This window comes from Brachycentrus maculatus, unplaced genomic scaffold (assembly GCF_059751285.1).
Source record: "Brachycentrus maculatus isolate JH-2025_06_01 unplaced genomic scaffold, ASM5975128v1 h1tg000326l, whole genome shotgun sequence".
NCBI lineage: Eukaryota > Metazoa > Arthropoda > Insecta > Trichoptera > Brachycentridae > Brachycentrus > Brachycentrus maculatus.
The window spans coordinates 1652578-1670473 of record NW_028281075.1 but is presented as its reverse complement, the minus strand read 5'-3'; the positions used below and the strand labels follow the sequence as shown (position 1 = coordinate 1670473).

The 17896-nt window shown below is 39.8% G+C and overlaps 1 protein-coding gene across 1 annotated transcript; it reads right to left on the bottom strand.

Annotated features, from left to right (window-relative positions):
- Window positions 1-1786: 1786 nt before the first annotated feature.
- Window positions 1787-17549, bottom strand: kel (kelch protein). Its single transcript, XM_088268739.1, has 15 exons — window positions 17285-17549; window positions 16181-16342; window positions 14988-15132; window positions 14262-14342; window positions 13456-13631; window positions 12131-12227; window positions 11031-11132; window positions 10123-10287; window positions 9377-9489; window positions 7354-7531; window positions 6290-6430; window positions 4843-4957; window positions 3584-3798; window positions 2911-3050; window positions 1787-2409 (listed from the first exon to the last, which is right to left on the bottom strand). The coding sequence occupies exons 1-14, from the start codon at window positions 17338-17340 to the stop codon at window positions 2946-2948; spliced, it is 1851 nt and encodes a 616-aa protein (XP_088124865.1). The 5' UTR covers window positions 17341-17549; the 3' UTR covers window positions 1787-2409; window positions 2911-2945.
- Between the last annotated feature and the right edge of the window lie 347 nt (window positions 17550-17896).

Sequence of the window (17896 nt, the reverse complement as noted above, 5' to 3'; positions counted from 1 at the left end):
GTTCGCGTTGGATACCGCATAATTTGAAAATCGCTAAAAAAAAGGCTTGTGTCGATTGATGCAAACAAATGTTTAAATAATTCAATCGTGGTGCTTCAAAAGACGTCTATAAGATTGTGAAAGGCGACAAATCATGGATCTATGCATATGAACTCGAAACTAAACATCAATTGACTGTGTGGGTCCTTTAAGATGAGCCAAACCCAACGAAAGTTGTTTGCGCACAAAGCACTTCGAAGCAAATGATCGCCTGTTTTTTCAAAATTACTAGATATGTTGCCACCTTCTATTAGAGCAACGTAGAACAATCAATTCTGAATGGTACACCACCATTTGTTTGCCAGAAGTGGTGAGAAAAATAAGGGAAACCTATTGCAGAAGACGAATCATTCTCCACCACGACGATGCAAGCACACATCAGCTCAACCAAGTGGATTTTTAAGCATCCAAAACATCAAATTGATGGGTCATCCGCCGTACAGATCTGATTTGGCACCCAATGATTTTTTCTTAATGCTGGATATCAAAAATAAATTGCGAGATTAACGTTTTTAAGAACTGGATATCAAAAATAAAGCTTGAAGAGCAGTTGATACGTTCAAAACATGTGTTTTGGAGGTACCTCAATCAGACTGGAAAAAGTGTTTCGAAAATTGCTTCGAACGCATTCAAAAGTGTATTGATCTTCAAGTAGAATATTAAGAAAAACAACAAAGCCATTTTCGATTATAAATATTTGTTTGTACTTGTCTAGTTCAAAACTTAAGTAGCAACCTACGTATTAATAAGATCTAAAGATTTACAAAATTTATAAACATACTGAAATATTTTTTTTGTAAAAATAACAATAGAGAAGATACAAAAAATAAACTAAAAATCAGTAGACAATATATCACATAAGAGATTACTTAATATTTTTAATGTACTTAATTCGGAACTAAAGTGTAGTCGTTAGAAGAGTTGAATGGAAAAGTGTGGAGGAAAAGGAGGAAGGAATGTTTGTATTACTGGGAATGGGAGGAGTCGGGGGGTGCTGCGCCACTCTCGCTGGCGCTGCTCACCTCCGCCGTCTCCGACAGGTCGGGCTCCGTGTCTCCCACCGAGTCCTGCCCCGCGAGACACGCCTCGGAGCTGTCGGGTGAGGGCGAGTCCTCCCCGCGCACGCGCCCGCGCCTGGCGCCCCGCCCCGGGCAGCCCTCGTCCGCGCACGCCGCCGTGCACGCCGGGTAGCGCACGTCGTCGTAGATGGAGAAGTCCAGGTCGATGACCTTGTATTCGTTCTTGCCGCCCGTGTTGGCCACCCACAGCGGGAGCCAGCGGTTCACCATGAGCCAGTGCAGCGAGCCTTCGGATATGCCGTCGATGCCGGGCGGCGGGCCCGCCTCGTCCACGCGCTGGTACACGCGGTCCGCCTCCACAGCCTGGTTCTCTATGCGGAAGCGCGGGTTACCGCCCTGCGCGGCGCAGTAGTGCTCGATGTTACCGCACGAGGAGCTGAGGTGGCGCTCGATGCGCCCGATGCCCGAGCCCAGCACCTGCAGGTGGCCGTACGTGTTCCCGAGACGCGCGTACAGAGAGGCGCGCGGGGCGGCGCTGCTGCGCGGACACGTGCCGCTTCCTTCCTGCTGACCGGTCCCTTCCCGAGTTTCGTTGCTGCGATCGTTGAATTCCAGCGTTTGGGAGTTAGAAGGCGAACGCAGGAGCTTCTTTCCGAAGCGAACGTTAGATCCGAGAAGACCGCCTCCCGATCGATCGGGCCGTGGATTTGTAATCGGCGAAACTTTGCTTTTGTTTTTTGTTTTGATAGGAAAACATTTATCGGACATTTTTCCATAGATTTTTGGAAATTCGTATTCGTTAAAGGAATTCATCTTATTTTTCGTCGACGCATCTCGCGGAAAAGTTTGCTTGGAATTTTTTGTACCGGTTTTAAACATTTTAAACCGCCAGTGAGTGGGAGCCGTCGAAGATGATCCGGCAGAAGTGGAGGGTTCTTCAGAGGGCTCGTACACGGGATCAGGCTGATTAAGATTCGGATTAAGATGCAGACGAAAGCGACTAGGTGATATGACCTCCACCCTTCTATTTTCGTAATACGGTTCGTTGTTACCGACTTCGATGGGAACAATCTCAACACCATCTGGAATATTCTCCGGAGAGGCGTAATACGGACCTCCGCCTCTCGTGCGGTTGGAGGATTCTTGAAGAGCTCCTTGCGCAGGCCCCTGCGCAGGAGCTTGCGCGGGGGCTTGCGCGGACACTTGCGAAGGGCCCTGTGGAGGGGCTTGCGATGACCCTCCTTGAGAAGTGGAGGCTGCTCCCTCCGGAGCTCCGGAAGCCCCGCGTCCGCCCCTCGGCACTCCCTCTCCTCGGCCCTCCTCGCTTCCCCCCTCGGATAAGTCGGTGTTCCTGAAATTATAATTAAGTATAATATGTCAACTTTACTGAAAATTACGAAATAAGATCAACTTGTGTGCGACCTATCATGGTGTATGGGATCAAATGCAGAGCAGACACCGCAGTCACAAAGAACGCGCCAAGTGTGCCAGGAATGAAGCCTCTAAGAGGCATATCTGGCAAGAGTCTATAAGACAGAATAAGAAACACCAGGATAAGAGAAATATGTGAGATCGAAGATGTCGTTAGGTGGGGAAGGCAACGAAAGACACAATGGTATGCGCATGTGAGGAGAATGGAACCATCCAGACTCTCCCATATTGCACTGCACGGCCAATTCCAAGGTAGACGACTCCCGGGCAGACCACCAAAGACATGGATTGACAGCTGGGAATCGATATCGTAGGAGGCTCCCTCTTAAAAACAGGCCACAAGGCCTACACCAAGCAAAAAAAGAAGACCAACATTGGAAGTTCTGGATTTCAAGATTGTTTTGTGCGGTGGTGGAAATACCTGTTGGGGGTCGGCAGGGAGGGCGGGAGCGCGGGTCAGGCGGGCGGAGGGCGCTCGATGATGGCCACTCCGGCGTAGGAGCGGCCCGTGGACATGCGGCTGTCCAGCATGCTCCACGTCTCGGTTTTGGGGTTGTACACCTAAAGAGAGAAACACAGTCAGCAAGGAGGGAATGGAGGTACGTAAACGTATAGTGGAAGATTATAATAATAATAATAATCTTGGATGATTTATATAGCGCCATTTTCGTAAAATATTATGCCAAGGGCGCTTATACAGATATGGATTATGACATGAAAATGATAATGATAGACAAAAAAATATATTAAAGAAAAATTAATCGGCAAAAATCGAGTCTGATGTGGAAAGTGGAGTCGCCACATTATTGCGCCTTCTTTTCGATCTTCTTGGGCTGGAGCATGGCCAAGATGTTGGACAGGACACTTCCCTGAGCGGTGGTAGCGCCAGAGAGCAGCTTATTGAGCTCACGTCATTGTGGATATTCAACTGTAGATGGCGGGAGGTGATGCTGGTCTTGTTGTCATTGCCTGGCGGCACACCTGGCAGCCAGGTGCTCCATAGCGGCGGGGAGGTATCCCCAACTGTCTCAGCGTAGTAGATGCGAGATGGCGTGTTTTGGATGATCTTGGAGATGCTGCAGAGGTGTAGTTACCTCGACCGTGTTGAGGTTGGAGGTGCCGTCGTCCCCGCCGATGACGAGCAGCTGGCCGTGGTGGGGCAGCACGCCGGCGTTGCGCCTCGCGGCGGCCATGTCGGGCGCGGGCTGCCAGGACGCCGCGCCGGGCCGCCAGGTCTCCACGCTGCGCCGCACCAGGGGGCCGTCGTGCCCGCCCACCGCATACAAAACCCCCTCCAGCACCCCAACACCTGATAATCACAAACATCCTATTTATTAGATTAATGTTTTGTACTGACATTTTTTGGTGGAACTGCATTTTATAGAATAAAATAACAAGTATGTAATTTTTTTCCACATGAATTTTATTTGACCAGCAACTAGGTTTCATCGTAACCGACATTATCAGACTGATGATGTCAGTTATGACGAAACCTGGTTGATGGTGAAATAAAATTCATGTGGAAAAAATAACATAAATATTTGTTATTTTATTCATCATATTTATTCTTTTGCTAATATAAAATTAATAAAAAGTGTTTCTACACTATGAAGAATATGGAAGTCGTACGATTTGTAGTAGGCTTTTAGTGATTTTAATTTTCATATTACTTTCAGGCTTTTCTCGATTTTTGCAATTTTATATAATCCAGAATTATCAGTTTTTATTTAAAAAAAAAAAAATATTTTATCTGCCTCCGTAGTGTACTGGTCAGCATGCTCAGCTACCGTACTGGAGGTCCCGGGTTTGATTCTCAGATGGGGGTCAAATAAATATAAGTAATTTATTCACATTAATATTTATTCAATATTACCCTGGACTGGTACCTGAAGCGGAGGGCTGATCACCTTTCCTTCATGCGTTAATGATCAAGATAACACTGCGTTTATATGATGTAGTGCCCTATGCACCATTGGGGTGCGGATAAGGGTTTGAATGATAAAAAAATGTCGAATAACATTCGACATGGGACCTAAACGTGGAGACTGACCGGAGGATTTTGTCGTAACATAACGCCGTAACATCGCTCGCGGCAAGCATCACCGAGCATCCGAAACTATGGATGGAGCGCTCGGCTCGGTGTACTGACTGCCTGAATGCTCGCATCGTAACATGTTACGACAAAATGCTCGAAATGTCAGTCTTCACACTAAGAGGAAAAAATTCATGTCGAATGAGATTCGACATTTGACCGGTAAGGGTTAAGGTAATATAAAAAGTGTGGTAGATGTGATGTTCCTCCTGAAATGTTGGTGTTAGCTCTCGCGAAGGGAAGGTAGGGAAGTGCACAAACCTGCCCCGCTCCGTCGGACTGACATGTCGGGCACCGGACTCCAGGTGTCGGTGGCCGGGTCGTAGCACTCCACGGAGCTCAGGCACTGCCGACTCACTCCATCGTATCCCCCCACCTGCACAAAGACAAATAATACAAACCCCGCACTGTAGATGAGGGAAATAGACATTCCTATCGTGCTGTAAGTGTATATACATCCATTATACAATTTAATTTCCTTAACCCATTGCAACACAAAGCCGGGGAATTGCCGGCCAAGGTCAATTTTCCACTGACTCAGCTGGCGATTCGCCGATTTGTCTTTGAAGTGATTTTTTTTTTGCATTAAAACTGAATGACAATAACTATATTTATTAAAGACATAAATAAGTATATGTAGCTTACGAACAAAATGCAAATGTGGTGCAAATGGGTTAGCGGTATAGCGTATTTACAACATCTGAGTGTGTCAAAATACTAGTTCACAAATCTGGTTCATCTCTACTTAGGAGTACATTTTTTTACATTTTTACTTTTTTTTGACATCTCAACATAGATGACGAAGAATACAGAAGTCTGGGCATTTACGGGACTTACGACTTGTCATGGGCTTTACACACGTGTAACATCCACCAATTGTACAATTGTCTGTGGTATATATCAGACTTGAGCCCCGTTCCGTTTCACCACAGATACAGTGGAACCTCTCATAACGAAATGTGAAAAATTTGCTCCCTTAACAAACGATATTTCGTATAACGAGTTACAGAGAAAGGACAAGTCCCTTTATCACGACATTCACTTTTGACCCGGGACTTTCACGCTAGTCACAATTTTTTTTTCCATTAACGAGTAAGATTCTGGAATGATTTAAGCTCGTTATGAGAGGTTCCACTGTATATTTCTATAATAATATTATCTGTGCAGAGTTTTACATATATCGCTCACTCCTTTCAAGAACGTCATAAATCAAAATTCGTAAATTTTCAGTTGGGCATGTTTTCGGAATGCCCAGAAAATTTACTATATCCCAGCAGAAGCGGCATATTTTTTACTTAATATTTACCCGCCACAGGACAGAAAGTGATGTTTTTGCATTTTGAAGAAAAACTATCGTTTAATTATTTTTTTTAATAAACTAAGTATTTTTTAAATGGAGAAAAAACCTTCAGGTTTTACTTAAAAATATCTGTTGCACAGTAAAAAGTTCAGTAAGTGGCTTGATATTTATTTTTAATACATTGCGTTATATTTTAAACTTTAAAAACGTTCTCCTGAAAAATCAAGTTTTTTGATTTATGACGTTCTTGAAAGGAGTGAGCGATATGTTATCGATGAAATTAAGGTTGGACTTTGCCCCTAATTCCTGAACAATCTGTATATTTATTCTTAAAACCTGTTCACATAATGTAATTAATAAGTGAAGAAGTGAGAGACATGCAGTATAATGTGGATAGGAAGTAGTTACAGCGTATATCTTCCCCTGCAGCACGGCGACCCCCACCGAGGAGCGGCGAGTGGCCATGGAGGAGAGGCTCCGCCAGCTGCCCAGTCGGGTGTCCAGCACTTCTGCTGAACTCAGCCCGGAAGCGCCATCGAACCCGCCCACCTAGAATGGTCATTACAAACTGTTCTAGATTCATATACATACATTATTTTACCACCTAAGATGATCAGCCCTCCGCCTCAGGAACCAGTCCAGGGTAATATTGAATAAATATTAGAGTGAAAAAATCACTTATATTTATTTGACCCCCTACCTGGGAATCGAATCTGGGACCTCCAGTACGGTAGCCGAGCGTGCTTACCATTAGTCGCATGGGGTAACCGTACGCGGAGTGTAAGTGTACACAGTGAAGTTTGCGAATAGTCTGTACATGGTAGAAATGCGCTGAATCAACATTTAGAAGCGCTTTGGGTGGCCTTGAAGCTGGTCGTGTGTACAGGGCACCTTGTGTCGAAAGTTTAAAATTTTTTGGCAAAACATTTTTTTTCGTTGTATTTCTCATTTGCTTTGCCTGTATCAATTGATATATGCAATTTTAAAACCGTTCAATGTAAAGCATGGGGCATGGTAACTGCACAAACTATAAAAATGGACAATTTACCTGCTATAATTGAAAGTAAATTAACGCTAACAGGAGCAGTACGCAATGCGTACGCTTTACACTACATTGTGCGTATACTTACCCCGCATATGGGGCAAGTGTACGCATTCGACATATACTTAAACTTTTTTATATAACTTTTTTGTTTAAAGACCAAATAAGGTTTTATTAGTTTTTTATGTTTTTATGTTTCTGATTTATTTTATAATTAAATAAAATCTGAATTCAGAAAAGTGTTTTAAAAAAAAATCTAAATAAAAAATATGCGTACAGTTACGCGGCTCTACCGTATGGAGGCGGACAAAATACACAATCTTTCAAACCATGAAAAAATTGAAATTAATGATAAGAATTTGTTGAATTCTTATCAGGTAAGGCACGTACAGTGGCCCCTTGAATATGGAACATCTGGGATGTGACTTACGGCGTATATGCAGTGGTCGATGACTGCCACGCCCAGGGTGGAGCGACGAGCCTCCATGGAGGGGGCGGGTTGCCAGGTGTCGCTGGCCGCGTCGTACACGTCCACCGTGCGCACGCGCAGCGACCCGTTGAAGCCGCCCACCGCATACACGCGGCCTTCCACCACACCCAGCCCGGCTCTAGAATATTCATTCATTTCACTTACTTCATTTGTCCGGTACAAGATGCGAGTAAAAACCCTTATGGTAAAAAACTAATTCTACAAATATTCTTCTTCTAACTCTTATCTGCACCCAATGGTGGATAGGGCACAGCATTGTATTGACGCAGTGTTATAATTGTTACTGACATGAAGGCAAGGTGATCACTCTCCTGCGCTTCAGGGACTCTTCTTCTTCTTCTTATTCCATGTTCGCTCCCTAGGTGGAGCATATGGCCAACACGAAACGTCTCCAAGTCACTCTGTCACGCGCCATCTCCTTGGCTTCCTCCCAGGTCAGTCCGTCTCGAAGTTCCGCTGAGTATAGTCAGGGACTATCCCAGGGTAATATTAAATAAATATTAAAGTGTAAAATTACTAATATTTATTTTCACCCCCCCCTGGGAATCAAACCCGGGATCTCCAGCACGGTAGCTAAACACGCTAACCATTACACCACGGAGGCAGACAGTAAAACTCATAGCCATCTTTTTCTATAAGATCCATATTTTTCAACTTAAGGCTAAATTGAATTATTTTATTATTTCAATAATAAAAGAATAAAATTTACGTTAACACAACTGATCTCTCTCGAATTACCAATGACCTCCTTAATGATTACAAAAAAAGAAAAGTATTTTGTGAATGCAATTTTGCAGATTTTAAAGGCAACTGGCGTACATATCGACGGCCCCTACGTAAAGTACTCTATCTGCAAATCTGTTACTTTACACGAGAGAGCTTAGAAGAGCTTAGAACGTATTATTAATTAACTGTTTTATCTGAAATTCTAAACTAGTATTAAACATTCAAATACACAATAAAATAATGTATTAAATCGTTTTAAAACTTTATGCTTTGTCGTTTCGTTATAATGTATGATAGATGTTCGAATAGTGAAATAAGGAAGAAATGCAAAGCTGAGACAAGCATAATCAATAAAATTAAGAAAGGTGTGTTGAGATAGTTTGGACATGTAGAATGAATGAGTGAGGAAAGAACGGTAAAACAAATTTATGAGGAGAATGTAATTGGAAAAAGGAGCAGAGGAGGACCGAGAAAAACTTAGCACGATCAATTATGCCAAATACTTGAAAGCGGTCAGGTTAGGAGTCGAAACAATCGGCGGGTGTGTATGAGGAGATGCATGAGCGTGGAAGAGGCGAGGAATGTTTGCAAAGACAGAGTGGTGTGGCGTTCTATTCTCTCTGCCTACCCCTACGGGAAGCGGCGTGATGGTTAGTTAGTTTTTTTTTTTGGTCAAAATTAAACAGTTAGCGTTTTAGGAGTACAGTTCATTTCGAAAATTCTATGTAGATAGCATCTTATACGCCTGAAAACTAGGCATAATTTATTTTATATATATATTTTTTGTTTATATTTGTAGATAACGGTCAGTTGATAACATACACCTAATATCTCAAAATTGACAAAATGTAGTAAGAGCACTTTACGTAGGGCACGTCGATATAGTGATTTGTCAAGTGCTTAAAATATTTGATTAAATATATTTTTTTATCACTTTCTGTTTTCAACGTAAAACTGTAACTCAAACAAGAGCAAAAAGTAGATAGCTAAGCGATGAAAATATCTGGATATAATCTGGTTTGGCGACTGATTTGGTTAAATAATTAACCACCCTACCTTCGGGTTATTTTCAGGCATATTTTTTTATCAAGCAAAAAAAATCACAATGTTTGTTGTCTTCAGTGTATCCGGTACGCATTTAACATTTTTGGAACAGATATATTTTCTCGTGCGCATGGAATGGCGAAGAAAAACCGCACGTATCACATATGTTCATATGTGTAGGGCGGTAAATTACCTGCATCTGCGTGAGATCATCTCGGCAGCGTGATACCATCTCTCCTCCTGAAGATCATAGCACTCCACCGAGCGGATGGCTTTGGGGGCTTGTCCTCCCACTACCAGGATAATCTGCAAAAAAAAAAAACAGTTTATACCATCAGGACTTTAATCTACAAGAATATATATATTTTATTGTACCAAACAAAAAAAAATTCCGGAGTATTTTTATTATTATTATTTTTTTAATGAGAAATGTAACATTTCCAAATTTAAATTAAAATGTAAAAAAGGATGGCAGAATAATTATATTATTACTTATCAAAAGCCAGCTTTAAGATACATGCACAATTGTGCATAGGGCACTGCATCATATAAATACAGTGTTATCTTGATCGTAAATACATGAAGGAAAGGTGATCAGCCCTCCGTTCAGGTACCGGTCCAGGGTAATATTCAATGAATATTAGAGTAAAAAAATCACTTACATTTACTTGACCCCCCCCTGGGAATCAGGACTTCCAGAATGGTAGCCGAGCATGCTGACCATTAATTACACTACGGAGGCGGACGGCAAAAAATGTGAAATGTAGCCATATACATTTTATTCCTTTTAATTTGAAAAAAAAACAAGACTCATTGCCTCTGTGTTGCATTTCTCCAGGAACACCATACTAATAATAAAAAATTTGGATAGTTTATAAAAGGTCATTTTCTTAAATAGACAATAATACATAGAGGCGGTGCTTTGTCCGCAGTACATACCTTGGGTGCCCCCACGGGCATGCGCGGGCGGCAGCGCGGGGTGACCACGGCGAGGCGCTGCTCCGGGCGCATGAGGTGGTAGGCCAGCGCCTCAATCAGCAGGTCCTTGCAGCGCAGGTCCCCCCGCAGCGCCGGCTCGCGAGGCATCCGCTCCGCCAGGCACTCCTGCCATCAAACATTGCCAACATTTCAGAATAAAAATTTCAGCGGAACATAGAAAATGGTCTTTATTTTAAAACCCTTAGGGCACTTGTGCACTACATGGAATCTTACTGTCCAGCAGTCCAATTTTTTGGACCTGATATGACACGCACAGAAAAAGAATTTACTAGAATGAAAACATCAAATAACATCATGTAAACTTCAAATGGTTAACTTGAATGTTGATGTCTACGCAATCTGTTAGTAAACAAATAATTCATTAGGTTATACACACATACCCATACACTCACACACACACCACCCTCTCTTATATTTTTTCTCTCTTAATATTTAACAGTATTCATAATATAAATGTATAATTATTTAATTGGCTTTTATCATTCTCATTCTAACAATTTTTTATGTACAAGCTGTATAATTCCCAAACAAACAAAATACCCACTTGAATATGATCATATATTCCATTTATTTATTTTGGTTGGCAGTGACAGGGATATTGAAAGCTTTTAAATGTAAATTTACAGTAAAATTGGGATACAACTTTGTTTCACATTTTAAATAAATTTCGCAACTTAGTTAAAAAAAAATTCTTTGCTCAAGAGAGTCTGCCAGGAAGCCTAGATGCTTCTGTATCAGATCTGGGAATGCGGTGGGACAGCTTTATACATTCCATTTATGTATACTACAACTCTAATGACAATCAGTCTAAGATCGCAACTGTTATTGCTGAAAATGCCAGATCATACCTGCGAAAGCAGCGGAAGACGCACATGCTCCATCAGTGTCGCCAGTTGTGACTGCCTGCGCACCGGACTATGGGCAGCCCAGTTAAGAACACTCTCTAGGACCTGAGGGATGAGCCAACATAGCAATTTATTATATTTATTATTACAGTAGAGTCTCGGTTATCCGACCTACCGGTAAGATAATCACGGACTTTTTTACCCAAGTTTAAGTTTAGTTTTGGAGTTCACTGCATTGTATGTGAGTATGTACCAACTGCAAAACAGGTTTTACTACTTTGCCATAAGTGCATTTTGATGTTTTAGTTTGTTACATTCAGTTATGTTACATGTACATATTTTCAATGTGCAAATAAAATTAACACATTTTCAATCTCGTTTTTATCATTTTTCGTGTTCTCCGACCTTGCCGCGGCCGGTTTAGGTCGGATAATCGAAAGTCTACTGTATTTTAACTCATTTTTGCAGATGCCATAAAAAATGTTTACCATAACATAAAACGAGGCCAATCATACAAATATTTGCTAAGTAATTTCAGTCAAAGGTAGCCCACTATCACAAGTCTGTTTTTGGTTGGATGGAAGATATTGATTTACAGTAATAACTCCACCAAAGTACTTATATACTGCGCAAGAAGTTACTTTTGTAAAAAAAAAATTCCCGTTTATTCCAAAATTTTGTTTAAAAAAAAAATCATTAAAAAAACCAAGCAAAAAGAATGTCCATCTTTTATGTACCTATATGAAGTTCAATTAATTAAAATCTATTTACTCCTTGATAATTGGATAAAATTTTGTAAAATTTTAAAACAGTAACCATTCCATTAGTATAAAAAGAAAAAGAAAAAAAACTATATATTTTTTTTGACATCTCAACATATATGAAGAAGAATATGGAAGTCTGGGCATTTACGGGGCTTACAACCGTCATAGGCTGGTTTAAGTGATCACTTTACACACGTGTCACATTCACAAATTCTACCCATGATTGACAACCATACTATTCAAATTCTTGCAAGTTCTATTATATACATGATGAAATTTCGAAATTGTTGTTAATAAATAAAATGACAATTTAATGATGAGCGAATTAAAAATAATCACCTTTTCTTCCGACGGAACTGTGAGACGATCACTGCTGATGAGTCGAGCCACTTGCTGCTGCGAGAGTGCCAGAAACTCTTCACATTCCACTACCTCCCTGTAAAAATAATTATATGTCACATAAATAGACATACATACATAGGTCTAACGGAAAGTTCTGTCCGTTTTTTAAATAAAATAAAATAAATATTTTTTTAAAACTAACTAACTAACCATCAGGCCGCTTCTCCGCAGGGGTAGGCAGAGAGAATAGAATGCCACACCACTCTGTCCTTGCAAACAATCTTCGCCTCTTCCACGTTCATGCATCTCCTCATACATACCCACAGATTGTTTCGACTCCTTACCTGACCACTTTCAAGTATTTGGCATACTTGGTCGTGCCAAGTCTTTCTCTGTTTTTTTAAATATTTTTTATTTTTATAAATACATATATTGAATAATATGCTTTCCATCATTACTAATGGCTTGTTGTCAGCGTGATGGCAGTTTGAATATAGCATTTTAAAAAAAGCGTTATTACTGAAGGCGAAAAATTTAACAAGTACTTGTCTATAAGGACAGACACAAGTGACAATCGGAGAGTGCTAGGTCAAAATTAAGCAGCGCTGAACTAACTCCGCCTCCGTAGTGTAATGGTCAGCACGCTCGGCTACCGTACTGGAGGTCCCGGCTTCGATTCCCAGGGAAGGGTCAGATAAAAATAAGTAATTTTTTCATTCTAATATTTTTCAATATTACCCTGGACTGGTACCTGAAGCGGAGGGCTGATCATCTTTCCTTCATGTGTAACGATCAAGAAAAAACTGCATTTATGATGCAGTGTCCTATGCACCATCGGGTGCAGATGAGGGTTTAAATGAACTAACAGCCCATTGTGTGAATGTGGCCTCGACATACAGACTTTTACCCATTTCTGTTTGCCTGTCCACTTCACTTCACTATACCAATATTTCATTTTTTTACAGTTTATTTTCTTACAGATTCTACATCCCCATCACTAACACATTGCATTGGAAAATTTTAAGTGAATATCTGATGTATCATAATAAATTATAATGGGATACATAGGACCGATTGCAACAGAATGTAAATTGACAGGTGCCGTGGCGTAGTTGGGTAGATGCTCGACTGTGAAATTGGCGTCGCGGGTTCGATTCCCGCTAATTGCAGAATTAATTCAAGAAAGATTAATTTTAAATTGGACTGAGTGTTTGTGATGTATTTAACACATTTACCTTCCCTATCTTTACTATCCTACCTGCACACAAGCATCTAAAATAGATGCTTTGCGGGTTATTCCTTTAAAAAAAAAACGAACATACGCAAAATGTTGTTGGATGAATGTGTCAGCCGCCTGCGTGAGGTCGGTGCAGGCGTGGAGGTCTGCGAAGGCACGGATACCCAGGCAGTTGGAGGGATGGAGCTGCGCCAGCAGGAAACTGGAGCAGGCCTCGCGGACTGCACTCAACTGCAGCAGGTTGGCTGCCGGAAGCAGAACCTGAAAAGAAATACACAGAACCACTTAGAAATAGAAATACATTCCTTGTTTATTACAAAGATTGGACGGGGATTAGGACCGTCGAGGCGTTGTTTAGAGCTGTCCAAGACAAGAACAATCACTCTCAAGTGATAGTCGACGTCAGGGGGACCTGACATGACACGGACAGAAGAAGAATTAACTAGAATGAATTCATCAAATAATATCATATTATCTTCAAATGCTTAACTTGAATTTTGATGTCTAAGCAATCTATTACATATGTAGTTAACAAATAACTCATTAGATTTTATGCAAATTGTACATTCCTTGTATAAAACTTAATGTATTTATACGTTATATCTTACATTTTACTTTATTTATTTGTTCATTTGCAGAATTGGTTCATTAGCTGGCTTAGCTGGGCGCAGCTAGTAGCTAAAATAAAATTAATGTTAGAATAACACAGAGACAAAATGTCGACTATCTATTAGGTGATAAATCTGGACAGATTTACACTGAAGAAGTTCAGGTCGAAGATACGGGTGCATAATAACCATAATTTGTTCTATGGTGATTGAGGAATCGTGATCAGTAATTTGAGATACACCTTTTTGAAAAATAGAAGACAAAATAAGTGTATGTACCAACCTGAACATTGTCTTCTGTAACAGTGACTTCAGGATTATAAACATAATCGACTAGAAGTTGTAGAGCCACTGGATCAACGCCCTAGAAATATTGGAAACCATTATATAAAATTTTTATTTTTATTTAATTTATTTATTTAGGTTAACAACAGCAACATATGTAAAACAAAACATTAAAAGAAAATACATTAAACAAGCCAATTATAGTTAACCACGGAAACATAAAGATTAGTACAAAATATTTAATGTGGATCTAGAAAATGAACACGTATTTATGAGAGAAAATATGTATGTGTGAAGTGTGTAAGAGGATGTGTGTATGTGTGATGTTGATTCTAGTAGGGACATACAATGCCGAGAAGCATAGTTTTCAACACAGATTTTCCGCAATTGAAAATGTCAACTTGGCTAAAACATCAGTTGTACTCAGTAGCCATTCGAAACATCCGCGTATAGTAAAAATCCGCATACAGGTGAAATCAGCGTATAATTAGTTTGAAGGACAGGTACTCTAAATAAAGATTGTGACGTGTGACAGGTACGGTAGCCAAGATAATTATACGTTATTTCGAAAATCAAAACCGTTTCATCAAGGTTGTCAAAGGAAGTTAAACTCCATTCATACGCTAAATTTATTGAAATTCAGTGTATGAATCGAGAGTATAAATTAGTTTGATTTGTTTATAGTATTTCATAGCTACATATGTAATTCTAAATTTGTTTTTACCTGTAAAGTGACACGATCACGGCGAGACTCTTCAAACTGCGTGAACATAGCCCGGAAGTACGGACTGCAAGCTGCCAGCAGGGCCCGATGGGCTGGCACCTCCGTGGTGCCGGCCACCAGGTGCACATCACACAGCACGCCTTGCCTGACAACCAACCAATCATTACTTCATGGAATACTAATAATGTGTGACAATGAAGATTGATGGAGAAAACATATAGGGCTCGTGATTGTAGCGATTCCGATTAGCGTCCGCCTCCGTGGTGTAATAGTTAGCGTGTTTAGCACCGTACTGGAGGTCCTGGGTTCGATACCCAGGGGTGGAAAATAAATATTAGTAATTTTACACTTTTATATTTATTTAATATTAACCTAGACGGTCCCTAAAGCGCAAGAGTGATCGCCTTGCCTTCAGATCAAGATAACACTGCGTCAATATGATGCAGTGCCTTATGCACCATTGGGTTCGGATAAGGGTTAGAAGAAGAAGAATTGTAGCGATTATCGATTGAATATAATTTAGTCAATAAAAATATTGAAATAATTAACCATTCATTGCATGACTTTCTTTTAATTTCAAATAAAAAAAAAAAACGTTCTATTGTATCTTACTGTAAACATAAATAAAAAAAAGAATGAAAAACTTTTAACAAGGAACAATAAAAAAAATACTTATGTAACAAATTTGCGACAACATGCAATGGTTACCCTTATGAGATATTGATATATCGCTCACTCCTTTCAAGAACGTCATAAATCAAAATACTTGATTTTTCAGGAGAATGTTTTTAAAGTTTAAAAATATAACACGATGTGTTAGAAATAAATATCAAGCCACTTACTGTACTTTTTACTGTGCAACAGATCTTTTTAAGTAAAACCTGATGGTTTTTTCTCCATTTGAAAAATATATAGTTTATTTAAAAAAATAATTAAGCAATACCTTTTCTTCAAAATGCAAAAACAACACTTTCTGCCCTGGAGTGGGTAAATATTAAGTTAAAAATATGCCTCTTTTGCTGGGATATAGTACATTTTCTGGGCATTCCGAAAACATGCACAACTGAAAATTGACGAATTTTGATTTATGACGTTCTTGAAAGGAGTGAGCGATATGTTTTAACACTAACATTTGGCAATGTAATAAATATTGATACACGATGCAGCGAAGGGTTAAAGATTGCAAAACTTACTTCCTCATCTGGTTGAGGGCGTCGAGGGCGGAGGCTGCGTGATTGTGGTGGTGGTGGCGCTGGGAGGCTCCGCCCCCGCTGCCCCCTGCGCCGCCCCCTCCCAGCACGCGCTGGCTGCTCTCGTCCAGGCTGGACTGACTGGCGCATCGGAGCAACAGCCAACTGTATAGGGAATCCAAATCAGCGTTGTTATAATCACCTCAAACATGTCGTCAGTGGCGCATTCGCAAACTGTAACACGGCTCATTGTACCGATTTTTAAAAATTAATCGTAGCTACTTTTGTAAAAAAAAAAAACTCAATACAGAGGAACCTCGGTTTATGTCCTTGATTCGTTCCAGATCACGAGACTTATACCAAATAGGATGTATACCAAGTTGGACTTATTCCTAAGCAAACGTATACCGAGGTTCCACTGTACATTCCTCTTAAATAAATAAATAAAAATGAGAACATTTTGCGTATGTCAAATACTTGTTCACAAATCTGGATTATCTCTGATTATGTAGGAGTTATTTTTTTGACTTCTCAACATAGATGAATAAAATTAACACATACCTTGTATAGAAATCATATACACACTGTTTTACGAGTTTGATTATTATATCTAAAGTTTCAAGAATTTGACTAGTGTGTTTGTCAATCATGGGTCAACCATGACGGTCAAACAACCATCAAACAACCTATGACAGTCACAAGGCCTGTAAATGCACAGACTTCCATTTCTTTCTTCTTTATTTATGTTGAATAGTAAAAAAAAATAAATAAACAAAAAGGAATTTATTTACAAGTAGGCATTAATATATATATTTTACAGAAGTAACCTAATATTGGAAAAGGATCTTTCAGCTTGGGGTAAGAAGGAACGCTTAAATTACTGTTTTTTTTAATAATTTTCATTCAAGACTCTATGTTAAGAGACAGGAATAGTCAAGTAACAACTCAAATGAAGAAATTACTATGAAAAGAGGTACAGTAAGGACGAAGACGGTACTGTGACATTATTTCCTATTTTGTGTATTTCCGAGAAGTGAACATAGAAAGAAATCTTTGATTGTCAATATTTAATATACAAACAATCTGTAATCACGAAAAATAACTTGCCTTCCTCTCTCCGCCGATCCATCTTTCGATGAATGATTACTCAATGCCATGTCCATTTTCCTCAACGGGAAGCAGTTCCTAACATCACTCGGGATTAAAACATGGAATACGTTTAATGCATTTTTAAATATGCACTTCTAAATGTATTTATAAGTTTAATATGAATGAAAAACGAAAAACAATCACAGGATCACCCAGTTTCACCTGACTTTACCAAGAACGATAAATATAAATACACGAAAAAAAACATTGACAGCTCAGTGTTGCTATGATATGACAATACGATATTTATACCCCATGAGCAAATAGGTAGAGACCTTTGATTACATATTTTTTCATCTCTGATTACCTCAGTGTTGGACACCCTGTCATCTGTCATCGTGTATTTCAAAATTTTAACCGTTTGTTCAAAAGGAACTTGTTTACTAATAAAGTGTATTGACTTGTATTTGTTAACGTTTTACAATGGAAAACAAGCAAAATGATGATAGTAAAACTGTTGAAGAATATGAAACACAATTGTTTTGTTTCGGAAGACAAGATCTAAAAGAATCTCTTAAGAGTTTTGTGGAATGTAAACTTGAAACACTTATCAAGGAAGCAGAAAATTAT